General features: G+C 36.2%; 1 protein-coding gene across 3 annotated transcripts in view; it reads right to left on the bottom strand.

Moving 5' to 3' along the window:
* LOC108517645 (sperm-associated antigen 16 protein) overlaps positions 1-11110 on the bottom strand; it is an 82302-nt gene that overhangs the window by 8958 nt on the left and 62234 nt on the right. For all 3 annotated transcript variants that reach the window (XM_017855728.1, XM_017855719.1, XM_017855710.1), the window contains one exon: positions 6096-6213. In XM_017855728.1, coding sequence (XP_017711217.1) covers positions 6096-6213 — 118 coding nt within the window. The remainder of the gene's footprint in view (positions 1-6095; positions 6214-11110) is intronic.

Here is an 11110-nt window from a genome sequence, read left to right as displayed (position 1 = left end):
AAAGCCTGGCAGAGACACAACAAAAAAAGAGAATTTTAGACCAATATCCCTGATGAACATCGATGCAAAAATCCTCAATAAAATACTGGCAAACCAAATCCAGTAGCATATCAAAAAGCTTATCCACTACGATGATGTCAGCTTCATCCCTGGGATGCAAGGCATATGCAAATCAATAAAAGTAATCCATCATATAAACAGAACCAACAACAAAAACCACATGATTATCTCAATAGATGCAGAAAAGGCCTTTGACAAAATTCAACAGCCCTTCATGCTAAAAACTCTCAATAAACTAGGTATTGATGGAACGTATCTCAAAATAATAAGACCTATTTATGACAAACCCACAGCCAATATCATACTGAATAGGCAAAAAACTGGAAGCATTACATTTGAAAACTAGCACAAGACAACGATGCCCTCTCTCACCACTCCTATTCAACATAGTGTTGGAAGTTTTGGCCAGGGAAATCAGGCAAGAGAAAGAAATAAAGGGTATTCGATTAGAAAAAGAGGAAGTCAAATTTTCCCTGTGTGCAGATGACATGATTGTATATTTAGAAAACCCCATTATCTCAGCCCAAAATCTCCTTAAGCTGATAAGCAACTTCAGCAAAGTCTCAAGATACAAAATCAATGTACAAAAATCACAAGCATTCCTATATACCAATAACAGACAGAAGGCCAAATCATGAGTGAACTCCCATTCACAATTGGTATAAAGAGAATAAAATACCTAGGAATCCAGCTTACAAAGGATGTGAAGGACATCTTCAAGGAGAACTACAAACCACTGCTCAGTGAAATAAAACATGAAATAAAAGACACAAACAAATGGAAGAACATTCCATGCTCATGGATAGGAAGAATCAACATCTTGAAAATGGCCATACTGCCCAAGGTAATTTATAGATTCAATGCCATCCTCATTGAGCTACCAATGAGTTTCTTCACAAAATTAGAAAAAACTACTTTAAAGTTCATATAGAACCAAAAAAGAGCCTGCATAGCCAAGACAATCCTAAGCAAAAAGAACAAAGCTGGTGGCATCAGGCTCCCTGACTTCAAACTATGCTACAAGGCTACAGTAACCAAAACAGCATGGTATCGGTAACAAAACAGATATATAGACCAATGGAACAGAACAGAGGCCTCAGAAATAACACCACACATCTACAACTATCTGATCTTTGACAAACCTGACAAAAGCAAGAAATGGGGAAAGTATTCCCTATTTGATAAATGGTACTGGGAAAACTGGCTAGCCATATGTAAAAAGCCGAAACTGGATCCCTCCCTTACGCCTTATACAAAAATTAATTCAACATGGATTAAAGACTTAAATGTAAGCCTAAAACCATAAAACCCAAGAAGAAAACCTAGGCAATACCATTTAGGATATAGGCATGGGCAAAGACTTCATGACTAAAACACCAAAAATAATGACAACAAAAGCCAAAATAGACAAATGGGATTTAATTAAACTAAAGAGCTTCTGCACAGCAAAAGAAACTACCATCAGAGTGAACAGGCAACCTACAGAACGGGAGAAAATTTTGCAATCTACTCATCTGACAAAGGGCTAATATCCAGAATCTACAAATAACTTCAACAAATTTACAAGAAAAAAACAAACTACCTCATCAAAAGGTGGGTAAAGTATATCAACAGACACTTCTCAAAAGAAGGCATAAAGCAGCCAACAGAAACATGAAAAAGTGATCATCATCACTGGTGATCAGAGAAATGGAAATCAAAACCACAATAAGATACCATCTCATGCCAATTAGAATTGCGATCATTAAAAAGTGAGGAAACAACAGATGCTGGAGAGGATGTGGAGAAATAGGAGCGCTTTTATACTGTTGGAAGTGTAAATTAGTCCAACCATTGTGGAAGACAGTGTGGTGATTCCTCAAGGATCTAGAACCAGAAATATCATTTGACCCAGTGATTCCATTACATGGTACATACCCAAAGGATTATAAATGATGCAACAATGAAGACACATGCACACGTATGTTTATTGCAGCACTATTTACAACAGCAAAGACTTGGAACCAACCCAAACGTCCATCGATGATAGACTGGATTAAGAAAGTGTGGCACATATACATCATGAAATACTATGCTGCCATAAAAAAGGATGAGTTCATGTCCTTTGACATGAACATGGATGAAGGTGGAAACCATCATGCTCAGCAAACTATCACAGAGACANTGAGGAAACAACAGATGCTGGAGAGGATGTGGAGAAATAGGAGCGCTTTTATACTGTTGGAAGTGTAAATTAGTCCAACCATTGTGGAAGACAGTGTGGTGATTCCTCAAGGATCTAGAACCAGAAATATCATTTGACCCAGTGATTCCATTACATGGTACATACCCAAAGGATTATAAATGATGCAACAATGAAGACACATGCACACGTATGTTTATTGCAGCACTATTTACAACAGCAAAGACTTGGAACCAACCCAAACGTCCATCGATGATAGACTGGATTAAGAAAGTGTGGCACATATACATCATGAAATACTATGCTGCCATAAAAAAGGATGAGTTCATGTCCTTTGACATGAACATGGATGAAGGTGGAAACCATCATGCTCAGCAAACTATCACAGAGACAGATAACCAAACACCACATGTTCTCACTCATATTTGGGAATTGAAAAATGAGAACATATGGACACAGGGCGGGGAGCATCACACACCGGGGCCTGTCACGGGATGTGGGGCTGGGAGAGGGATAGCATTAAAAGAAATACCTAATGAAAATGATGAGTTGATGGGTGTAGCAAACCAATGTGGCACATGTATACCTATGTAACAAACCTGTACGTTGTATACATGTACCCTAGAACTTAAAGTTTAAAAAAAATATTTTTCCCATTAATAAAGATTTTCCAAATTGGGATATTTTTAGGGTGAAAGTTAAATTTATTAAAAATTACCCTGTGCAAATGGGTGTAAATCAGGATTGCTGGAACAAATGAGGACATAGAACATCCTGTAACATAAAAGAAGACAGGGAGATATTTCATACAATAGAACAAAAAAGTGAAAAGAGTTCTGTGCCTGAGTGATGGACGAGATGCCTGAGGGACGAGGTAACAATAGGTCAGACATGAGTCCTGGTTTATCTACCAAGTGAAAAATGCAAGAGGGGCCAGTTGGAAATGAAGGGCAAATAAAGCCAGATAGTCCAGAGATACTCCAGGAATTTAAGTACACTTGCTCTTAGTTTTTCAGGCAATAGCCTAGGAAAATTGACAACCCCTTGAAGACTCCTTCATATTTTACATTGTGCTAGAAAAACATACTACTCTCCAGGTGATGTTGAAAATGGACTGAGAAAGGTATATCTGTGTAGATGGACCCTAACTGGTTTCCAAATTGCTCATGGCTTGTATTTGCAATATAGAGAAATCAGAAGCCTCAACCACCTCAGTGGGATACACGGAAATGTTAATATTTGATGTACTAGAGCAGAAGAAAAACTAGGGTTAGGATAATGAGGTCACAGATATAAAGGAGTTCACAGATATGGTGGCAGAGGCCATGGATTTAGCAAGGTGTGTTGGGTTCACATACAAAAGAACTACCCTGGAACTATCCAGGAGCTATCCAGAACTATCCAGCTATCATGTACCTGGACACCACCAACCTAATCAAACAAGTCACAGTACACTGGAGAGTGAATATAGCCTGTAGACTTTAAACTATATGGATAGACAAGTAACTTTTTTACTAGGAACCATCTGGGGAAGAATAAAAAGGGCATGCCATTTGAAGGAAGAAAATGAGCACTAATAACTATGTTTTAGCTAAACATTCAGTTAATATAATATTCAAACACCCTGTGTTAAACCCAAAGACACTGGTTTAACTCATAAAGACTGGAATAGTCTTTAATATGCAGGTTATCTTTTCTTTTGTCTTCAGCAGGAGTAGGAGTTCAAAGACAAAACCGGTTGCAGATAATAGAGATATATTTCTTTGCAAATCTGAACAGTAGTATGTAAAATTCAACTTTAACTCATAGATCAAATGATTTTAACTTTTTAAACATGTTTTAATCTTATACACATATCAATCATAAGGCAAATAATTTATCTCTATTTAATAAGTGAGTAAAAAGACATATTTAAATAACGTGAATCCTCACTTGGCTGTTTTATAACACAACTGGAATTCATACCAGCCATTCCCAGTCCTTAGCTCTTTCCACTAAACCATCGAGGAGCAACTTGAAACACAAATATTGTACATGGTATATAGGAGATAAGCATGAGACCAGGAGGACTAAAGACAGTAAGATGGGTAGCAAAAATTTAAGCATGGCCCGTCTGGAATAGGAAATAGGAAGAAATCTGAATCTAGCTCCTAATACCTCAGGATACAGAATAAAGCCTTTTGTTAGGAGACTGGGGAAGACAGATTAGATGAAAAGAAGCAAGGGTATGAAATTCTGAAGGTTTGATTATAATGCCATAAAATTTAAATAATTGTTAAACTCATTTGTATTAGTTCATTCTCACACCACTATGAGGAAATACTCGAGACTGGATATTTTATAAAGAATAGAGGTTTAATTGGCTCAAGTTCCACATGGCTGGGGAGTCCTCAGGAAATTTACAATCACAGTAGAAGACACCTCTTCACAGGGCAGCAGGAAAGAGAATGAGTGCAAGCAAAAGAAATGCCAGATGCTTATACAACCATTAGATCTCGTGAGACTCACTCACTATCATGAGAATAGCATGGGAGAAACCATCTCCATGATTCAGTTACCTCCACCTGGTCCCGCCCTTGACACGTGGGGATTATTACAATTCAAGGTGAGCTTTGGATGGGGACACAGCCAAATCATATGATCATTGTATTCAATATTACTTAAAATTCAAACATTCAAAACACAAAATTAAATTCAAGCACAAGGGGCATCAAGACAATGATGTTTTGCATTTTCATTGCTAAGAATTTCACTCAAAAGACAAAATAAACTTGATTAAAGCATGTCTTAACAATAAAATTATTCGAACGAGTATTATCATCATGTAAGCTTTTGTAGCTTCTGAAAGTTTGGCCAAAAATGAAAATCTCCAGAAAACAATAACAGAATGTTAAGCATAGTTGCAGCTTTACACATTCTAAAAAAACTGTTAAATGGTTTTAAAGTGGCTTATAAACATTTTGTTTCTTTTTCTTAAATTTTTATGCCAAAGGTATCTCACCCAATACCCTAGGTCTAGGCCTATACAGAAACCCTAAAAGGATGTCACCCATCAGCAAAAATTACAAAAGACTTGAGTCAGTACCTAGGAGGGATTTTTTATTTATTAAAATATCTCATATAAGTTTCACAGCAATCTTAAAAGGTAAAGTCTTTGGTCTTTGCAGCTACATTTTATATATGAGGAATCTGAGCTCCAATTTGTTTAAATAACTCTCCTAAGGTTAATGTTTATAGCTGTCAAAGCTGATATTTAAACCCAAGTTTGACCACAATGGCTGTTTTTTCTTCAAACTACAATTTAATAATCTGCTATAAATTTATGTCTCAATTAAATGATATTTAATTTAATTTTTTTGAGACACTGTCTCACTCTGTTGCCTAGGCTGGAGTGCAGTGGTATGGAGCCATCTCGGTTCACTGCAACCTCCGCCTCCCAGGTTCAAACTATTCTCATGCCTCAGTCTCCCGAGTAGCTGGGATTACAGGCCTGTGCCACCACACCCAGCTATTTTTTTTTTCTTTGGTATTTTTAGTAGAGACAGGGTTTCACCATATTGGCCAGGCTGGTCTTAAACTCCTGGCCTCAAGTGATCCACCTACCTTGGTCTCCCAAAGTGCTGGGATTACAGGCATGAGCCACCGCCCCGGCCTAATTTTATAATAATCTTTATATGTAGTTAAATGGATAAATACTTTTTCTGAATGTTTCCAAATGGATCTCTTTTACATGAAAGTTGGCTGAAAATGCTTTAAAATTAATCTCAGAAACAAAACCAGTATTTCTACTTGTATTATTTTTTAAAAAAATGATTAAAAGATTATTTTAAGTTAGCTTTGACTGTATCTTTACCTGCTCAACTACTTTGTCTCTTTCCAAGGAGGTCAGCATTTTCTCCCTCAGTAAAGTGTGGTGTTTCTCATGTAACACCCTTATAGTTGGTTCATAAGACGCATAATGTAACTTCAACCTATAAAAAATAAAACGTCAATAGTATCTTAAGGGGTTATTGAGTTAAATCAGCAATTTCCATCTAACATCGAAACCTTTTTTACTTTTCTTTTTTGCTGTGAAATAAAAATGAATAACCTCATAAAGGTTAACACACTACAGCCACGAAGCACAAAAAGCACACAAATTCACTGCAACTTGAGGGTGGAGGGTGCAGTGAGGGAGCAAATCACATGTCTTAATTAGTTCTCTATTTCCTACTAGCACCTTTTGCTGTGTCCAAGTATGTACTCAGAATATTGCTGCTACCCATGAAATTTTTGTTAATTTGGAAATAACTGTCAGAAAGACAAGGGCCACAAATAATAGATGGTTAAACATGGAGTGTCATTCACATCAAAATAAACTAAAGGATAGTCTTCAAAACAAGTTTGGCTAATCTTCTATTTTAAAAATTAAGTATAAAACATTTTGATATCTAAACAGAAGGAATAGTTCAGCCTAGTATATAATATAAATATCTTTAAAAATCTGTTTTATTTGAAAATGACCTCAAAATTTTTTTACTGAAGTGTAATTTACGTGGATAAAACATACAGCTCTTAAACGTTACTGTTCAGAGTTTTGAGAAATGCACATCCAAGTAGTACACATTATCAAAATATGAAACATGTCTAGCACCCCAGAAAATTCTAGAACTTCATGTATTTGGTAACATATAACATGTTCTCTTTTTTAACTAGTTTATTTCACTCAGCATAATGTTTCTTTAGATTATTCCTATTACTTTACATCGCAATACTTCACTCCTCTTTACTGTGAGTAGTATCCCCTTGTATGTAAATGTGTTTATCCAATATCTTGCTGATGAAAACCTGAGTGGATTTTAGTTTGGGCTATCATGAATAAGGCCTCTTTAAACATTCTTATATAAGTCATGTAAGATTTTTTGATCATGTATCTTCATTTATTTTAGATAAATACCCAGGAGTTTAATTGCTGGGTTGTAATTTATACTTCCAGCAACCCTATATGACAGTCCTGGTTACTCTACATTCTTGCCAACCTCTGGTGATATCAGTCTAATGAGAGTTTATCCATCTTATTATCAAATTTGTCAGCTTTATTATATTTTCCATTAACCAACATCTAACTTTGTTGATTTTTTGTTTGTCCATTTGCTATTTTATTGATTTCAGCTCTTATTTTTCATTTCTTCATGTTTCTTGGTTGTAGTTTGCTCTTTTTAAGCTTCTAAGATGACATCATTGGTTTTAAAACGTTATTTTCTAAAATAAGCATTTAAAGCCATCAATTTCAATTTAAGCTGTATTGGCTGCATTTCAATATGCTGCATTTTAATCATTCAGTTCAAAATATTCTCTAATTTCTTTCTTTGCCTCATGGATTATTTAAAGCATACTACTTAATTTCCAAATATTTGAGAAACCCCTGAGATTTTAAAATTGATTTCTAATTTAATTTGATTTTGATCAGAAAACATTCTTTGTATGACATCAATCCTTTGAAATGTATAAAGACTTGTTTTACGGTTCAGTATATGATCTATTTTAGTGACAATTCCATGTGAACTGGAAAGAGCAAAGTAGAAGTCAAGAAATGTTAACTATGCTCAGTTGATTGACAGCATTCTTCCACACAACCTCTGGAATCTCTATTTTGCTCAGAGCTTCCCAGGCGCCGTTTCCTGCCAGGCTTTGTGTTCTCTCATCCTATACTTCCACAAGTTAGTTATGAGGCCAAAGATTGAAAAGGACTATTGCAGATATTTCTTACATTTCACATACCTCCTTCCTTCTGTGTACTCCATGCTGCAAGAAGTTCCAGCTACCTCTATAGCCCTGAACTCTGATCTCTGCCTCCTCAGCTCCGAAAACCACCATGCCCTGCTTAGGCTATATCTGGTCCCCCTCTGTTGGAATGGGAGTCTGTAAGGGCCGGGAAATAAGTAGGGTCCTGGCTCACAGCATATTTGCTCCATGTACTCACCCAGTGATCAATTCCAGTGTTCCTGAGTAAATAATTGGAATTGATATACTTGGCAATTGGAATAAGCTAGCAGAATGGGGAAGGTTATCCCCAGCCTCTTCTTGGATGTCAAATACATCTATGAATATTTCTTCCTACACTTTCTGAGTGTTAAAATCCTAAGTATAACTAAGGAAATATCTATTTTTCCTTTCAATTTTATCAGAGTTTGCTTCATGTATTTTGAAGCTCTTATATTAGAGTAATGCATATTTAATATTATGTCTTCCAGGTGAACTGACTCTTTATTACATGAAATGTATGAAATGTCCCTGTCTTCTTCTCTGGTTCTCAGGATGCCCCTGAGAATGTTTTTCTGTAGCCCTGTGGGCTTACAGAGGTGGCCCCCATTTCCTACAAAGAAGTAGTACTTCAGCTGTGCTGCAAGATGCTGAAAAGCCCTCTTCCCCACAAAGAAAGAGATGTCCCCACCCCGGCCCCACCGCTGGAAGTATCCCTACCTCCTCTCCTCAGTGTGATTACGGAGGAAAGAGACTATACATCTAAACTGCTGCAAGAAATAGTCAGCATGTACTGACAGGAACCAGCAAAGTACCCCCAGAGGCTGGATTTTGAGGTACTTGATTAAAAGGGGGTGGAATGCAAGACTGGATAAACAATAATTCCTTGACCTCCACACAATGGATTTAACATTATAGTAAGAACTCCAGCGAATAAGGTAGATTTACTTATTTCTAAGGTGGTCCTTAGAAACTTGGAAAAAGATAGCCAACACTGTGAAGTGGAAATGCTGGAGCTACCCTGGCAGATAATAGAGAAGGCACTCCATAACACCATAGCAATTATATACTGTTATAAATAGCCTTAATTTTTCTGCAAATTACCCCTGGCTATTTGAGTGGCTATTTACTGGGGAAAGATATTTTTAAGAATTTGTCATTCAAATTCAGAAACTTAAAGCAAAATCATGACCCCCCTGTTAGAATGGGAGTCTATAAGGGACAGGAAATAAGTAGGGTCCTGGCTAAAGTCTGCTCACAGCATATTTGGTTCATGTAAGCACCCAGTGATCAGTTCCAGTCTTCCTGAGTAACTAATTTGAATTTGTATACTTAACAATTGGAATAAGCTAGCAGAATGGGGAAGGTTATGCCCAGCCTCTTCTTGGATTTCAAATACACCTATGATGGACTATTTGATATTGTTCCAGAAGTTCTGTTTATGTTTTTTCAGTCTTTTTTCTTTGAGTCCCTGCTCATTTCTTTTCAGCTTTTTTCTCTTTGAGCACCAGTTGGATCATTTTCCATCTTCCTGTCTTCATGTTCATTGATCTTTCCATTGGCAATATCCAATCTTCTAAGACCTACTAGTAAATTTTTCATTTGCATATTATGTTTTTTTCAGTTCTCAAATTTCAGTTTAATTCTGTTTATCACTCCTATAGTCACCATTTTCTTTAAAACTCTAAGCATTTCATAATAACTGTTTTAAAGTCCCTGTCTGCTAATTCTGTAATTCTCTTTTCTCTGTGTCTGTTTCTGCTTTTTCCTGATTATAGGACATGTCTTCCTGCTTCTAGATATATCTATAGATAGATCAATACATACAAACTTTATTTATTTATTGTATGTTGGACATACACTTGTCTGAATTTTGTTTTCTTCCTTTAAAGAGTTATTTTCTGACAGACAGTTAATTTCCCAGTGAATCAGTTGAGTTTTTCAAAGCTTATACCTTTAAGCTTTTTGAAGAAAAAGTCTAAAGCAGCATTTTCTCTAGGACCAACTAGGTCTGCTTCTATGGCATGGCTTGTGGAGGATATTAAGTAAATGTTCAGAGTATTCAGTGATGTTCCTTCCCTTATGGCTGATCAGAACTCCTACATCTCCCAGCACTGTGCAACCTCTGGAATCTCTTGCTCATAGCTTCCCAGGTGCTGTTTCCTGCCAGGCTTCATATTCTCTCATCTTATACTTCCACAAGTTAGTTACATGGCCAAAGACTGAAGAGAACCATTACAGATATTTCTTAAGTTACATTTCATGTACCTCCTTCCTTCTGTGTACACCATGCTGCAAGTTTCAGCTACCTCTGCAGCCCTGAACTCTGATCTCTGTCTCCTCAGCTCCGAAAACCACCATGCTCTGCTTGGGTTATATCTGGTCAAACTGTGGGCTCAAAAGTACCTTCAGGAAGATATGTGGGGTGATCATCCTGCTCATTTTGTGTCTTCTCTTAAGCATCAAGATCCTGCTTTGCCAATTTTCCACCATCTTAAAAAAAACTGCCTCCTGTATTTTGTCCAGTCTTGTAGTTCCTTACATTTGGGGAGCTAGTTTAGTACTAGTTGGAGAGCTAATTCTATACTATTTACAATGGCATAGTGCAAAGCAGAAATTCCCTAAAAGTCCTCCAAAAGAATAATATTTTATTTCATTAATAATTGAAACAGAGCTTTTCATTTTCTATAATATTTTCATAGCAGTATTTATAAAGTCATTAATTTGGATATCACATTATACCTCATTGATGATAGCAATAGAAATTAAGTATTAAAGTGCAGTTGCATTTTATATACAATTAATGTGTATTAATACGACATTCAGAAAGAGTAACAAAAATAAAAATTTAGGTAGTACATACAGTTCTATCCTCCGTTCTGATTAGCTTCGTGTGTGTGTGTATGTATGTATGTGTGTGTATATATATACACACACACACATATATATACTTTTGTGTATACTATAATCTCCATAAACATTACATATGTCTAAATACATAAAACACACAGATATAGAATTGTATACACACAACCATGTACACTGTAATCTGTGGATGGCTGAAGAATTTTAAAGAAAATATTGATGGCAAAATTTCCCTTTTTTTACTAACTTTGGAATTTAACT

The sequence above is a fragment of the Rhinopithecus bieti genome, unplaced genomic scaffold (assembly GCF_001698545.2).
Source record: "Rhinopithecus bieti isolate Rb0 unplaced genomic scaffold, ASM169854v2 scaffold_1070, whole genome shotgun sequence".
Lineage (NCBI taxonomy): Eukaryota > Metazoa > Chordata > Mammalia > Primates > Cercopithecidae > Rhinopithecus > Rhinopithecus bieti.
Note: the sequence above shows the minus strand (reverse complement) of the source record. Positions and strands in the feature narration are given on the sequence as shown.